At 41.1% G+C, this 17121-nt stretch overlaps 1 protein-coding gene across 19 annotated transcripts in view; it reads left to right on the top strand.

The window, feature by feature from the left end:
• CELF1 (CUGBP Elav-like family member 1) overlaps nt 1–17121 on the top strand; it is a 73600-nt gene that overhangs the window by 42740 nt on the left and 13739 nt on the right. For all 19 annotated transcript variants that reach the window (XM_045786651.2, XM_045786645.2, XM_045786644.2 and 16 more), the window contains 6 exons: nt 9331–9518; nt 11092–11174; nt 11549–11597; nt 14502–14636; nt 15183–15262; nt 15592–15753. In XM_045786651.2, coding sequence (XP_045642607.1) covers nt 9341–9518; nt 11092–11174; nt 11549–11597; nt 14502–14636; nt 15183–15262; nt 15592–15753 — 687 coding nt within the window. In that variant the 5' untranslated portion in view covers nt 9331–9340. The remainder of the gene's footprint in view (nt 1–9330; nt 9519–11091; nt 11175–11548; nt 11598–14501; nt 14637–15182; nt 15263–15591; nt 15754–17121) is intronic.

Genomic DNA, 17121 nt, shown 5'->3' with positions numbered 1-17121 from the left:
AAACTGGTCCCTTTCCCTAAAAGAGGGAAGAAAAAATTGGGTGAGGAAGCCAAAGTCCACACTATTATTAGTTTCTATTGTAGTCTGATTCTGTCTCCTTAACTGCTGATGTCCTTGGGGCTGTAGCTAACTCTACAGAAGGGTGTATTTGATATATGAGCAGCAACATCAACTCAAGTATGTTGGCTCCAATCCTTCAAGCTGTAGTGTTTTCCCATATGATAGATTCCAAGGTATTTTTTTTTTTTAACCTTAGCTTTACTGCTTTGCTTTGGGTATGCAATTTCAAATAATCTTGGGAAAGTTATTTATATCAAATTCTTAGACTCAGATCATAGAGGAGACTGGTTACTAGAGTGTATTTAGTAATGTATGCAGAATCCTGTATTGGCATCTAAACTGTAACCTTGGGCTCTGATTTTTTCCTAGTCTAATTGAAAATGCAACACAATACATGATTTCAGGGATGTCAGATTGACCCCCCCCCAAAAAAAAAGCAAAACCGGATCAATCTTGATTGGCAGTTTGCCCAAATTTTCAACATGGGGATGAGAAATCTAATCAGTGTGCAGACTGTTCAGGAAGCGACACTGCTGTTGTACACAGCTAAATTGCTAACCTGGCCCAGAGCTGTAGCTTCAGGGAACCTAAATTCTGCACCTTCGTAGAGAAGAACACATTTCTAACTCCTGATTTCAGTTACTTTAACCAGGCTTCAAAATATCTTGAAACCTCAAGCAGATGAGCTTTAGGTTATTCAAAGCCAGGAATATTAAATGGTAGAATAGTCCCTAGAAAACAGAGATCAGGCCTCCATTGGAAATCAGTTTACCTTGGTATTACGCATAACAGGTCTGGACAATAGCAGATTCTGAACAGTTCTCTGTGGAATAGTTTGGGGGACCTCAAAGTTAGCTGGCTTGCTCCTTTGAAATGGATGCTATGCCTTCTCTGTAGTGTCCAAACTAATGGTAATTTAGATGTGTCTATTTATGCATGTTCTTTACTGCTAAAATTTTATTTTAGCTTTAGATAACAGGTGAAATCACAATGAATGCCATCATAAAGACTTAATACATGATAGCAGTACTCCCGTGTACCAGATATGTCTCCTTAGAAATAGGACTTTGTGGCCCAGATTGTCTTTCATTGTAACAGTTTCTTTTTATGCTTTGCCACTGCCTTTGTTCGGTCCTCAGATACAGCATTTTTCCTCAGCCTGATTTCTCAGCTTTCACGAGGTTAGACTAGTTTAGTGTCCCATGAAATCTGGATCACAGACGCTGCATGAAAGTTACGTGGAATGTAAAAGTGCTGGTTCCTGGACCCATGCCCAGATATTCTTATGCTTAGAATAGGGCCTCAGAATCTCAAGCACACTCAAGTTTGAGAGCTGATGGACTGAATGCAGCTCATTCTGTTAGAGGCAATGGGGGAGGACTCCATCTCATCATTTTTTCCAAAGTGCATTTGCATCTGTTTTAGTCCTCCATCCTACAGAAACTTCGGGAAGTTAATTGGGCACAAGCTTTTGCCCCTGTTGTACAGATGAGAAACCCAATTGAGAGAGGCTGTAACTGACTTGCCTGAGGACAATTGGTGTCAGCCTTGAACCTAAAATCAAGTTTAATGATACCCTTTTTAAATTTTTGTCCCTAGACCAGGCTGCCTCAGGTGTCATTGAGCCAGGTACCCATCAGCTCCTATCATTATTACAAGTCCTCGGGCCCACGCCCCTGGGTACTATATGCCAAAACACCACAGAGTTGAGAAGAAGGAAGTTCTTGAATGCTATGTTCGCCACTTTTTTGTTGGATTCTCAGCCCTTCTTTTAACTCATACTCTATAGCAGGAGACTTGACATCAGTGGTTTTCTCTCTCAAGTGATTTTGTTGGGATGCAATCTAGCAGTGTATCTATTTCAAAATTTCTTTACAACAAAGAGGAGAAGAATGGCTGGTGGAGGTGTGGAAGCGTTGGGGGACCTGAACTGTAGTTCCTATTCTTATTTTTAACAATGTCCTTGATTCAGCTCTGACCACTCTTCAGCTTCCCTGGTTCCTCTTACTTTGCTTGTACCCTAGGAGATGGGTGTTGTTCAGGAGTTGTAGCTCAGGCCCTTTTCTCTTGGCTTGCCCCTGGCTGAAGGGGGTACCGATGTCCTTCTCGGATTCTCAGATCTCTGTATTTATCCCCCAAATGTCCCCTGAGCTTCCCATGCAATAACAGTCTCCCAGATTGTCCATACTAGAACCCAAGAGTGATCAGTAACTTCTTTCTTTTTCCTCAACTTTTTCCTCATGGGATCTCCAGGTTCTAGTGAGTCCTGCCCCCAAATTTGTCAGCATTACCTGAGACTGGGTGCTAATCTTAGGAGCTAGTTTGTGTGGAAATCTCCATGTTTTCCCATTTTATTTCATCCTCTGTATTATTGCCAGGTGTCTTTTATTTTATTTTTTTTCTTTCTTAACATTTTTATTTATTTGACAGAGCACAAGCAGGGGGAGCAGCAGGCAGAGGGAGAGGGAGAAGCAGGCCCCCCTATGAGCAGAGAGCCCGACATGGGGCTGGATCCCAGGACGCTGGGATCATGACCTGAGCCTAAGGCAGACACTGAACCAACTGAGCCCCCTAGGCACCCGTGCCAGGTGTCTTTTAAAAGACAAATCTGATCACTTCCTTGTTTAAAAATCTTAGAATAAAGTCCAAGTCTGTCAGTATCACATGAAAAGCTCTTCACTAGGTCTCTCCAATCTATCTGTTTATTCGCATTGATTTTCTAATGTTTTCTCTTTTTTCTAATCTAAAATGTTTGTGCACTCTTCCCTTGCTTTCTCAAGTCTTTCTCTACCTTTCTAATGCTGTTTCGCTCTCCTCTCTTTTTTCTGAGTTCTTACCATGTCCTCTTCATTACATGCTATACAGCAGTGTTTCCAGCCCCTCTGTCCATTCAGCTTAAACCCCTGCCCTCCCCCCTCAAAAGACAAAATTATCCTAGCTACTTTCTTTCACAGAACTTTTATATAATTGTGAAAGTATTTGTGGGGCATTATAGTTGTGTCCTTCCAGTTGTTCAGTGCCATTGTCTTCAGGGCAGTATTGCTCAGTCCCCTTTTATAGCCCCCTAAATGTGTGGTATCTTGCACGTAGTGGGAACTTGGGAAATACAGTTGAATGAATGATAAGCCCTGTGAGTTTTTTTTTAATAATTAAAGGTAGTTACTGAAATAAAGTCTCCAGACGTTATCTCCCTTCCTCAGAGAAGGCTGAAAACCTTCGCAAGCAGATTGTTGGCCTGTTCAGTTATTGAAAGGTGATTTAAAAACCTTTATTACTAGCTTTTTCTGGCCTAACACTCCAGCTAACAGGAAGATTTCCCTTTATCCAAATGGAAATTCTTCCATCCAGCATACATGTATTTTGTCTTGTTTGCACTAGAGAACAGCTGGTAAGTAATTCAGGCCAGTGTTTCTGGGTCCTTTCTGTTCTCATGTTCTTCTGTGCCATTTTCCACAGCACAGAGAGGGACCTCATTGGGGTGGGTGGGTGGCTGGAGATCTGGAAGCAGCAAATATTTATGCCCCTTGGGGAATTGGAAGGATTGGTAAGTATCTGAAATTTTTCTGTTTATATAATGAACAAATGGAGGTCAACAGGTAGTGAGAAGGGGTGAGAGAAAAAAAAATGACTAATGAAAGGTTTTGGAAATGAGTTTTAAAAATTTATTGAAGTATAATTGACATACAATATTATATTAGTTTGAGGTTTGCAACACAGTGATTTGACACTTGTATTGTTGTGAAATGGTCGTGACAATAAGCCTAATTACTATCCGTCACCTTGCAGAGTTAATACTTCTTATTTTTCTTTTTAAGATTTTATTCATTTGAGAGAGAGAGCACAAGCAGGGGTAGTGGCAGAGAGAGAGGTAGAAGCAGGCTCGAGCCCAACGTGGGCCTCCATCCCAGGAGACTGGGATCGTGACCTGAGTCCAAGGCAGACACTTAACTTTCTGAGCCACCGAGGCACCCCGAAGGGTTAATAGCTTTATTTACTATATTCCCATGCTGTACATCACATCCCCATGACTGACGTATTTTATAACTGGAAATTTGTACTTATTAATCCCATCTACCCATTTTGTTCCCCCCAGGGAAATAATTTTTAAACAGATATAAAGATGTAGTATTTTCCAGCCTTTTTGGCTACAGGGAACAGATACTCACTTGAGCTAGCATATATTCATATATTAAAGGGTTTTCTTGTAAGGACACACACAGACCGGACTGTAATGTAATCAGGAACTCTACAGCCGGAAGACCTGGAAGCTTCCATCCTTTTTTTTTTTTTTTTTTTTAAGATTTTATTTATTTATTCGACAGAGGTAGAGACAGCCAGCGAGAGCGGGAACACAAGCAGGGGGAGTGGGAGTGGAAGAAGCAGGCTCATAGTGGAGGAGCCTGATGTGGGGCTCGATCCCATAACGCCGGGATCACGCCCTGAGCCGAAGGCAGACGCTTAACCGCTATGCCACCCAGGCGCCCCTGGAAGCTCCCATCTTTCTGACCCTGGACACATGTTCTGCTCTTTCTGCATGTGCTGCTACTTCTGCTTTTCACCCACCTCATAACTGTGGGCACAGCATAGCTTTGCCTTGCCACTTACAGCCTGTCTTCTCACTCCTCTTGCTCTGTCTGTATGTGTCTCTCTCTCAAATTAAGATACAATTCACACAACATAAAATTTACCCTTTTAAAAGTGCACAGTTCAGTGACTTTTACTATATACACAAAGTTGTGCAGCTTGTCACCACTGTCCAATTCCAGAACACTTCTATCACCCCAAGAAGAAATCCTGTACCTATTAGCGGTCATCCTCCCCACCCCCAGTTCCCATTCCTAGGCACCTGCTAACCTGCTTTCTGTTTTTATAGATTGGTCTGGGTTCTGGAAATTTCACATAAATGAAATCACACAATGTGTAGCCTTTGGCGATTGGCTTCTTTCACTCGGCATCAGGTTTTCAACCTTCATCTATGTGGTAGCATGACCTCTGTGATCTCTTGCCACCACCCTTTTATCTTGTTAATTTATGCTGTCTCTAGTTGCAACTTTCCCACTTCTGACTTTGCCACTGCGTATTCCTGTTAACAAGTTCCAGATTCTTTAGAGCAATGTTCTGTGCCATAGAACTTTCTATGATGATAAAAATGTTCTCTACCTCTGCTGTCATGTGCAGTAGCCACATGTGTCCAGTGGCTATTGACTTGCTCCGTGTAGTGGTAAGGAACTTGATTGGCCAGGCCTGTCTTTCTGTTTTAGGCACAGGTCTTAGTTTTCCGGCTAGCCAGTAGATCAGTTTGTTGGGTTAAGATCTACCCCCTGGTCTAGTTAGCTGGCGTCAAGGGATGGGAGAAAGGGACAGAATGTCAGTTCTGCCCCCCTGAGCTGGGCCTGGGGCCAGGAAGTTTTGAGAGAGAGAGAGAGGAGAAAGAACAGAGGGTTCAAGAATTCTGAACAAATGTGTGCTTTGAAAATAAAGCTTTTTGTTTTCTTTCTCCTGACTTTCTTCCAAATTGGTTCTTTGTTTTATTTTCCTGTGGCATGTTCCATGAAGAATCAGGGTAGACAAGGCAGCCTCTGGTCCTGATTTTTCATAATTTCTCATTTTTAATGATTTGCCAGTTGTTGCCAGAAGCAGAAATGTAAAAAGAGGTGGGTTGGTGCCGTGCCTCTCCCTTAATTAACACTTGGTGCTTCCTCATCGCTCTTCTTTCCTCACTGCTGGGAGCCCTGCTTTTCCTCTCTTCCATCCTGCTCTCAGGTCAGTACTTTCACAGAGGATAAGAATTTCCATAGACTTGCCTCTTGGGAATGACAGGGACAGTATAGGTACTTCTCCATGGGGCTGCTTAATTCATGGGTTCTTGAGTAGGCATAATAAATACCAATAATTTATGATCACTGACTCTGAAGAGCCTCTCCATCAATGGGGAGGTAAGGCACACATTTGAGAGTGCTTTTAGTGATACATAGAGTAAACGCCATCCATGGATGACATGGGGTCCTTGCCATATCACACTGAGAGCCTTGTCCCCAGGTGACTTTTTCGTGCAGTGGTGACTTTTAACTGAAGACAGCATGCATACTGGAACTATGTGTGGAAGGTTGAGGATGGAACATTGTTCTCCTCCGACACGGTAACAGTTGATACCCACATTTTCCTTATTCACTAACATATACCACATTTCACACAGTGTCTGGCCTGTATAACTAAGTGCCCAATATTTGTTAGAGGAAAGAATAAGTCAGTGAAAAATCTCCAGTTACCGGACGTCCATGGCATCTTCAACCTGGCCTGATAATTTGCTACACTCCAGAAGTGCTTCTCAGATTGGTGAAGGACAGTGTTCTATGCCTGCTGCCACCCAACTTAGAAACCACAATAAAAACAATTTAGTAGGAAAACAATAAGGCGTAAGCTTGCATTTTGAGTTTGTATCTTTTTATTATAACTCAATTGAATATATATAAAATTACTTAGCTCACTTGCTGTAAAAGTTTCTAAAGGGTTAAGTTTGAAGATTTCTCCTGGTCCTTAGGCACTTTGAATAGCACTGGTCTAGGGGATTCTTCTGGCTAATGAATTGGTATACATGGGGGAAAGGGTGGTTCATGGAGTGGGTGGACATGAAGAAATGGAGAAGGATTTGGAGAGTAAAGAGAGAAGGGGAGGGCATTTGTCTAGAATGCCGAGTCTCCACTGTACTTTTGGATAAACCGTAATTCATATATATTGACTGTGCTTATGCTTTTGCACTAAACTGTGATGTAGAAAATTTAGAAATGGCACACAAATGCAGAAGGAAGGGACAGACTGAGAGCTGTTGCCTCCAGTGTAATTACGAATTGATAAACCCCCACTATTTTTTAAAAGAGGTAAACATATAGATGGTTTTACCTGTAGGTAAACATATTCTGAGCACCATTTGGGTTCTCTGTTAACCCTCCCTAGAATAGAAATGTGATTAAAGACAGCAGCATTTTAATAAAATGATATTAAAGCTGGTAAATAAACTTGGAGGCAAGTTGTAGGGAGCGACAACCATTGGTTCATTAGTTATGGGGCTTTTTTTTTTTTTAACCAGAGTAGGATGATTTCTGTTAGAACATTGCGATTAAGCTTCTAAAAGTAACTGCAAGTGTGTTTTTACAGCAGCTTTCCGCACGAGGTTTTGAATTAGTAAAGGAAAGCCAATAAAACAATGTGTTTCAAAACACTTGGTCAAAAAAAGGGTATTGATCCTGTGAGAATCAAATAATCACAGAAGATAGTAGCTGCTCTTTTAATTTGTGAGCCCTCTTTGTACACAACATCCATTTTTATCAGGATTAGTTGCTTAAATTAAAGGGGGAATTATTAAGAACAAGAAATTGCGGGGCGCCTGGGTGGCACAGCGGTTAAACGTCTGCCTTCGGCTCAGGGCGTGATCCCGGCGTTGTGGGATCGAGCCCCACATCAGGCTCCTCTGCTATGAGCCTGCTTCTTCCTCTCCCACTCCCCCTGCTTGTGTTCCCTCTCTCGCTGGCTGTCTCTATCTCTGTCAAATAAATAAAATCTTAAAAAAAAAAAAACACAAGAAATTGCTCCGATACCACATCTCAGCGCTTCTTTGAACCATGTGCTGTATCAGGTGTGGCTGTAAGAATGAATAGCAAATAAAACAGTTTCTGCCTTCAAGGAGCTATGTCTAGTTGGGAGAGGTAGATATAGCCAAATGATGCTGAAAGGTGGTAAATACTATAACGAAGGTGGGAATTTAGTACTGCTTGAGCCCTGATGAGACTGACTAACCTGAAAGAGTATGGGAAACCTTCATAGACATCGTGACAAGAGTTGGTCTATATATGTCATTTGTCTTACACTTTTGATATTTAATGCTAGATTCAGGCAATGTGATGTGTGGTGTTCGGTTATAAGAAATTTAGGAGTTAACGGGGTGCCTGGGTGCCTCGGTCTGTTAAGCATCTGACTCTTGATTTCCGCTCAGGTCATGATCTTGGGGTAGTGGGATAGAGCCCTGAGTCGGGCTCCACGCTCAGTGGAGAGTCTGCTCGAATTTCTCCTATGCTCCTCCCTCTGCCTCTCCCCCTGAGCTTGTGTGCGTGTGCTCGCAAGAAAAATAGCATTTTATTTAGTGTTGATATTAGGACATGGCAAATTTGAATATTATTAAGTGATTTCTGGATTAAGTAGACACTCACAGAAAAGTTAACCATACTAGCTATTTGGAATTTGTTAGTGGTTGAGATGAATACTAAGAGTAAGATCTTGGGCAGTGGTAGGAGAAGGACTTTGATTCATTCTGAGTGGAGACATTTGTAGTCCAGGAAGGAATCTCCCTAGATTCTTGGCAGTGGGAGGGGTAAAAATGAAGATATTAAGTAGGAGCATTACAAGTTTGATGTGATAGGATTGTGACAGTTTAAAAGCAAAGCTTTTTTTGCCTTCTTCCCTCTTCCCACCCTCCCCTCCACCAAAGTGGGGCTCAAACTCACAACCCTGAGATCAAGAGTCATATGCTCTACTAACTGAGCCAGCCAGGAGCCCCAGGTCGACATTGCTTCACTCTTAGCTCAGGCCTTGGAAATCAAGGTCTTCTGTTCTACCATCTACTGAAAGAAAACTTTGTCATTGTATACATTGGGAGTCCTGAATCTTTATCCATAAACAATAGTCCCTTGTGATTTTTATGTACATTTTCAAAAGCTTTGTTAACTGTGCTTGAAAACTTGCATTAGAAACTTTACCTCCTCTTAAGTTCTTCTGAGAATTCTTTTTTTTTTTTTTTTTAAGATTTTATTTATTTATTTGACAGAGATAGAGACAGCCGGCGAGAGAGAGAACACAAGCAGGGGGAGTGGGAGAGGAAGAAGCAGGCTCATAGCGCAAGAGCCTGATGTGGGGCTCGATCCCATAACGCTGGGATCACGCCCTGAGCCGAAGGCAGACGCTTAACCGCTGTGCCACCCAGGCGCCCCATCTTCTGAGAATTCTTATGCTAGACAAGGAATGAATGATGCTTGGTTCCTTGGTTAAAACCCAGGATGTCCTAATCAGAATGTGACTTCAGTTTGGGATCTAATGGAAGTCATGGCTATGGGTGAAGGGGAGGACCAGGAAACTCTGGTATATTGAATGGCAGTAGTAAAGAGAAGTAGACTCTTCCCCCTACTATTTCAGGATGTAGTTGAAATGTTTAAAGGAAAGAAACATCCCACTGGAGAGCACCATGAATACATAATAGAAGCTGTATTTTGTTTCATGCAGCTCAAAGAAAATGAACGGCACCCTGGACCACCCAGATCAACCGGATCTTGATGCTATCAAGATGTTTGTGGGCCAGGTTCCGAGGACCTGGTCTGAGAAGGATTTGAGGGAACTCTTTGAACAGTATGGTGCTGTCTATGAAATCAATGTCCTAAGGGATAGGAGCCAAAACCCTCCTCAGAGCAAAGGTAAGGGCTTTGGGTTTTATAGGTAATTTCTGCCATGTGCTTGCTGTTTCTCATTGCCAGAATGCTCCTCTGGTCACATTCTAAAGGGAGGAAATATGTCCTTTTATAGTAGTTACATCTTCCAGTCCAAACACATTTAATGGCATAAAAATAAAAAGTTAAGGTGACATCATGAGGATAATTTGTAAATTGGATCGTAGGCGGTCCTTTGTGAGAGCTCTAAATTCAAGAGACAGACTCGTGAGTGTGTGTGTGTGTCTCTCTCTCTCTCTTTTTTTTTTTAAATGTGAGTGTCTCTTGATCTTGGGAATGGAATGACAGAGTTGAAATCAACCAACCACATAAGGTTTTCTGTGGTATTTTGGCTAAACTAAGCTGAAAGAAAAACACTGTCCACACAGCACCGGTGATGTCTGTCAGTGTTACAGAGGCCTTGCAGGATGGCTTAGCAACCAGGAGGGACCTGTTTGTAGGTAACCTGTTTGTTGTAGCCTACAAGATGAATGGAAGAAAGGCTGAGCTACTTCCAGAAACACCTACCAGAGTAGAAGCTTTATGGAAGCAATGCCATTAGCTTTGCCCTGTACGCGCACATACAATATTCTTTTCCAAATAACCTGTTTCAGAATAATTTTCTGTGGAAGCTGTTTTCCAGTGCGGATGTGAGCAAGTAGGATTGTTATGTTTGAAGCCAGCTTAATAACAGAGGATCTAGAAGCAGAGAAATTATTTTCTTTTTGTGGCATAGTTAACCAAAAATATAAAGTAGTATAGTTTCTGAAAATGACTGGTGGTGTAACATGCAGTGATTTAGAATCTTAATTGCAGTGAGTTTGAAAGGAATCAATATTGTATCTCATGGGACTAGGAGCCCATATTTGCAAGACACACTTCTCCCCTCATTTCCCTAATAAAGATACAAAGCACAAAATCTGCAGATCTCTTCAGTCAGGGCCATGTGCTGTTAGAAGCTTAATTATATTTGATGAAAACCGAGGGTCCAAAAAAGATACTAAGAGTTTCTTGCTCTTTAGTCATTTTATAATTTAATAAGAGGTAATTATGTTTGAGGCATATGGTAGAAATTCGCTACAATGTAAGGAGTGATTTATTCTGAGAAAGAATGAGTTCCTGGTAGACTACAAGCTGCAAGAGTGCAGGGCCCCTCTCTTTTGTTTGTTTCCGGAGTGTCTTGCCCAGCACACCAACCGGTTCTCCAGCTAGGGTGGGTTGAATGGCATGGTACCATGACATTTGTAAGGGAAGTCATCTTTCCTAGAGAAGTTAGAGGAGCAGCTAAAGAATTTTAGTAGAACTCAGAGACTATAACAATAAAGCAAATGCATAGAAAGTAAAGTAAGGTTTTTTTTCTGCTTTTCTCTCTCTCATTGTCTCGCCTCCTTTTCTCTCTCTCTCTCTCTCTCTCTCTCTCTCTCTCAGGAGGGGGGTTGCTAATTTTAATAAACCTAGCCTTCTCTTTGAAGTTCCAGTATGTCCATGGAGGCGGGAGTCCTCTAGGAATTATCTGCTTTCAAAGGACTGGTTTGATTTGGTGAACTTTTGTTTATTGCAGGGTGCTGTTTTGTTACGTTTTACACCCGCAAAGCTGCATTAGAAGCGCAGAATGCTCTTCACAACATGAAGGTCCTCCCAGGGGTAAGAAAGCTCCTACTAGTAAGTGGAACTGTGGTGGTTTTGACATATGGAACATACTTACACATGTCAGGCACACCCTGAAGACGATTTGGGGGAAAAGGTGACTGCCACAGGGATTGATAAAGCAGGACAAAAGGGAACGTTTCAGAGAAGGTAGGCTGAAAGTGGTTTATTCTTTCTTAGCCAAGAGAATTTTGCCTTCTTGATGCACATTCTGTCTATTTTGATATTTTGGGAAGAAATGATCATGAGGCAGACATAAGGTCAGAGAGTACTCTTAAGGCTCTAGTTTCAGTATTTCCTTTAGAGGCCTCACTTATATTTCTGAATGCTTTCAGTGTGTCCCGTGATAAAATACATGTTTTCCTTTTCAGATGCATCATCCTATACAGATGAAACCTGCCGACAGTGAGAAGAACAATGGTAAGCAAGTGTGTAAAACCCTCCCCTTACAAGGTTTCTTCTAGTTTACTGTTCGTTCTGATGGCATCTGGATTGTATTTGCTTTAAGCAATCGTTTGTTTTTGTGTTGTTTTTAACTGACATCTAAATGACAAAATATTAAATTTGTCTCAGGTGTGCAACATCATGAGTCAGTACTTGTATATATTAGAAATGATCACCCTAGTATCTGTCACCGTACAAAGTTCTAAAAATGTTTTTCTTTTCTTTTTTTTTTTTTTTAAAGATTTTATTTATTTATTTGACAGAGCTAGAGACAGCCAGCGAGAGAGGGAACACAAACAGGGGGAGCGGGAGAGGAAGAAGCAGGCTCATAGCAGAAGAGCCTGATGTGGGGCTCGATCCCATAATGCCGGGATCACGCCCTGAGCTGAAGGCAGACGCTTAACCGCTGTGCCACCCAGGTGCCCCTAAAAATGTTTTTCTTTTGATGAGAATTTTTAAGATCTACTTTCTAAGCAACTTTTAAATATGCAGTATAGTACTATTAACTGTAGTCACCGTGCTAAATTATTTTATAATGGGAAGTTTGCACCTTTTGATCCTTTTCGTCCTTTTTGTCCACTCCCTTATGCCTGACCTCTGGCAACCACCAGTCCGGTTCTGTACGTCTGTGAATTTGTGTGTGGGGGGTGGTGTTTGTTTCTTTTTCTTTTCTTTTCTCCTCTTCTCTTTTCTTTTCTTTTCTTTTTTTTTTAAGGTTTTACATACGAGTGAGATCATATAGTATCTTTCTCTATGTGACTTACTTTGCTTAGCATAATGCCCTCAGCGTCCATCTCTGTTGTCACAAATGGCAAGATTCCATTCTTTTTTATGGTTGAATAATATCTGGGGTGTGTGTATGTGTGTACCTCACATCTTCTTTATCCATTCATCTGTCAGTAGACACTTAGGTGGTTTCCATCTCTTGGCTGTTGAAAATAAAGCTGCAGTGAACATGTGTGTGCAGCTTTTTTTTTTTTTTTTTTTACGATTTTATTTTTATGTAATCTCTACGTCCAATGTGGGACTCGAACTCACAACCCCAAGATTGAGAGTTGCATGCTCCACTGACTCAGCCAGCCAGCGCCTTGGGTGTGCAGCTTTTGGAGTTAGTGTTCTCATTTTCTTCAGATAAATACCCAGAAGTGGAATTGCTGGATCATATGGTTAGCTCTCTCTTTAATTTTTTGAGGAACCTCTGTATTATTTTTTACAGTGGCTGCAACCATTTTATATTCCCACCAGTAGTACACAAGGGCTCTCTTCACATTCTCACCAACTCTTGTTATTTCTTGTCTTTTTTATTATAGCCATTCTGACAGGTGTGAGGTGATAACCTCATTGTGGTTTTGATTTCCATTTCCCTGCTAATTAGTGATGTTGAGCATCTTTTCATACGCCTGATAGCCATCTGTATGTCTTTGGAAGAATATGTTCAGATCATCTGCCTATTTTTTAACCAGGTGTTTTGTTTCATTTGCTGTTGAGTTACATGACTTCTTTATATATTTTAGATATTAACCTGCAAATCAGATACACGATTTACAAATATTTTCTCCTATTCAGTAGGTTGCTTTTGCATTTTGTTGGTGGTTTTCTTTGTACAAGCTTTTTAGTTTGAGGTAGCCCACTTGTTTTTTTGCTTTTGATGTCTTTGTTTTTGTAGTCAGATCCAAAAATCATCTGTAAGATCCATATTAAGGAGCTTTACTACCTATGTTTTTAGGAGTTCTGTGGTTTTAGGTCTTTTCGGTTTTATGGTTTCAAGTCTAAGCCATTTTGAGTATGATATAAATAGTAGTCTAGTGCACTAAGTAATCTGTCATCTAATTTTTTTTTTTCGGGGCACCTGGATGGCTCAGCTCGTTAAGCGTCTGCCTTCTGCTCAGGTCATGATCTCAGGATTCTGGGATCGAGCCCCGCGTCTGACTCCTTGCTCACTGGGGCGTCTGCTTCTCCCTTTCACTGTCCCTCTGTGCTTGCTTGTGCTCTCCCTCTCTCTCTCTCAAATAAATAAAATCTTTTTAAAGATTCTAATATGTTGGGGGGGAGAGAAAGAAACAGCATGAGCGGGGGGAGGGACAGGAGGAGAGGGAGAAGCAGACTGTGCGCTGAGCAGGGAGCCCGATGTGGGGCTTGATCCCAGGACCCTGGGATCATGACCTGAGTTGAAGGCAGACGCTTCACCGACTGAGCTACCCAGGTGCCCCTCAGTAAAATCTTAAAAAAAGAAAAAATTTTTTTTCTTTAAATATGGTAAATAATGAGATAAATGGAGTTGACAGGTAAACAGTGTAAGAATATTTTCGAGTAAACTGGGATGTCTTTGATCAATATAATTTCTTATGGACAGAAATGGGGGTGGGGGGATGGACAAGTTAAGAAGGAGAACTTCGTCCTCAGGAGAATAATCAGAAAAGGAAAGTGACAGTTAAACTCACTGAAAGGTGTGTTTTGTTTCTCTTGTCATATCAGTTACGTGTGAAAACTTGTCCTTTGGTACACTAGTACTGCTAGTAAGAACAAACTTCACTAAGTGCAAGATGCTGAGTGCTTTGCATTTAATACCTACAGCTACCTTTGAGATAAACACGGTTATCCCTGTTAATCAGAGGTGACAATCATGGGATGGTTAAGTAACTTTCACAAGATCACAAAACTGCTGTATGTCATCTAAATGCTTCCAATTTTAGTTGTAAGGTACAACTGCTTATAAGAGGAGGTGCTAAATGATGAAAAAAATGTTTATCTTAGAATCCAAGTAATATGGTATAGAGGCGTAGAGCCAGGATTCAAACATAGACAGTCTGACTCCAGAGTCTGCGCTGCACTGCCTCTTGTAGTAGTAATGTTCAAGCCTTTTGTGTTTTACTCTCTTAGCAGTGGAAGACAGGAAGCTGTTCATTGGTATGATTTCCAAGAAGTGCACTGAAAATGACATCCGAGTCATGTTCTCTTCATTTGGACAGATTGAAGAATGCCGGATATTACGGGGACCTGATGGCCTGAGCCGAGGTGGGTGCATTTTTAGCTTTTAAAGAGACTTAAATTTGGAGTCTCTTTTAGTTGGACCAGTGGAAACCAGTGATCCCTAGCCAACATGGCCTTGTCATGATGGAGAGGTTGGGCTTGGTGTTGAAATCTAGGTCCCATCACGGCTCCTCCTAGCAATTGATTCCATTAGAATTGTCCCAACCCCCTAAGGAGTCTACATTCTGCACTTCAGTTTCATGGGTTAAAATTGTCTATTTTTGTGCTTGGAGAGGTCCTTAATGCCAAAATGGAACACTTTCCTCTCAAGAGGAACTAGAGCATTGTGATTCCTCCTTTATCCCTTCATCAAGTACTTTCTTTCCTATTGTGCTTCCCTGGTTTTTCATGAAAGCACTTAACACTGTTGTGATGTATCTGTCTCCTCCACTAGATCTTAAACCCCCTGAAGGCAGGAACCATAACTGTATTGTTAGCATAGTACTTGGCACATAGTAGGTGCTCAGTAAATGTCTGTCAGCTAATTAATAAGCAAATGAATGAATGAGTTATTGACACTTCTCTTACCAGGTTGTGCATTTGTGACTTTTACAACAAGAGCCATGGCACAGACGGCTATCAAGGCAATGCACCAAGCACAGACCATGGAGGTAGGGAGCAGATGAATGAGAGGGAAAGTTGCTTAGCCTGAGAGTACTAGGACAGTTGGCCATCAAAGTTCTGCAGCATGTACAGCATCTGATTGCCCTAAAGGTCAAGCAGGCTAAACATCTTAAAGTTAAAAAATGATGTTCTCTTTGAAATTAACATATTAGAAGTAGCCCTTTTAAATTTGTCTTTCGCCACTTGTGTCTATCAGGAAGAGAGTCATTTGGCAGTGAATGAAATTAGAATGCATCCTGTGTGTCGCTACAAAGGAGGATTTTTTTCCTTCACATGGAAGGAGGAATTTGACCCTTTGGCTTTGGTGTTTTCATAGGGTTGCTCATCTCCCATGGTGGTAAAATTTGCTGATACGCAGAAGGACAAAGAACAGAAGAGAATGGCCCAGCAGCTCCAGCAGCAGATGCAGCAAATCAGCGCAGCATCTGTGTGGGGAAACCTTGCTGGTCTAAATACTCTTGGACCCCAATATTTAGCAGTGAGTCTTTGTGGTTTGCTTTGTGCAGACTGTGCAAGCTCCCAGCTGTTTCTTCTTGTGCTGTCCCTAGCTAATAGATACAATGGCATTTACGACTTTAACATGTCCAATTTTTTCATGAAACTTCAGGCAGTGCAATATTCTTTAAGTTATGTTAGTATATCTGTGTCACCATCTCTCTTTCTTTCTCTCTCTCTCTTTCTCTCTCTCTCTTTTCGCATCACACATCTTGGGTTATAGCTTGAGACTTCCACTACTATTAAAGTGAAATCCTGATTCCCTGATATAAAGATTTAGCAATATCTCATATATACATCCCTGTCCCTTTAGTTTTTTGAAAAGAAAATCTTGAGGGAATCTTAACTACCAAATATCTTTCTCTGTAGTTCTTTCTCCCAGATGTAGAGGGCATCTTTAAAATACTTATTTGGGTCTTCCCTGAAGAGTATAATAAATGTTTCTTTCCACCGACTGAGAGGTCAAGATGTTGACATGGACATTATTGAATGAGTATTACAGGTGTATATTTGAGTTTACTGCATTGTAAATAGATAGATCCTTTAATTTGAGCTCTCTTTTGTTGAGTTTGAGTCATGTAGTCCAAAGGCTCCGGTTTGTTATTTAGATTTACTAGATCTATAATATATGTTACAAGGGATCATCACTGCTTTAACCCTTAGAAAAATAGACAGCACAACACACTTAAAACTATCTCATCTGTGAAGCTATCACTGAAGGAAAATCAGTGGTGAAACCTTAGATTTGTATGGACAGTCCCAAAAATATACACAGAAGGGTAATTATAGTCTTTCACTCCTTATCCTTTAAAACATTATTCCATACAGAAACAGAAGAAAGGCAATGATTTCTGTCCCTCAATACTGAGTTTTGGCTAATTTGATGCCAGATATGGTCTTCACATTTCTAAAACATTAGAAGAAATCCCAGTTTTCCAGCTAGTATTTCTCTGAAGTCTCAAAAAGTGTAGATGGGAGGGTGCCTGGGTGGCTCAGTTGGTTAAGTGTCTGCCTTTGGCTCAGGTCATGATGCTGGAGTCCCAGGACTGAGTCCTGCATTGGGCACCCTGCTCAGCGGGGAGTATGCTTTTCCCTCTGACCCTTCCCCCTCTCATGCTCTCTCTCTCTCATTCTCTCTCAAATAAAATCTTAAAAAAAGATCATCACACACCATTTAAAAAAATGTAGATGGTTCGTATATCTCAACAGATTAAATTGTTTCTTAGTGCTAGAACGTTGCTTTTAAGTTCAGAAAATTCGGAGAGATTTTATTTTAGTCTTTTGCCAAAATGATAATATGTTGAAAATGATTTCCATGATATGTATTTGCTTTTCTTAGAGAGTTTTGAAG

Source organism: Ursus americanus, chromosome 24 (genome assembly GCF_024610735.1).
Source record: "Ursus americanus isolate L20-20 chromosome 24, mUrsAme1.1.p, whole genome shotgun sequence".
Taxonomy (NCBI): Eukaryota; Metazoa; Chordata; class Mammalia; order Carnivora; family Ursidae; genus Ursus; species Ursus americanus.
Note: the sequence above shows the minus strand (reverse complement) of the source record. Positions and strands in the feature narration are given on the sequence as shown.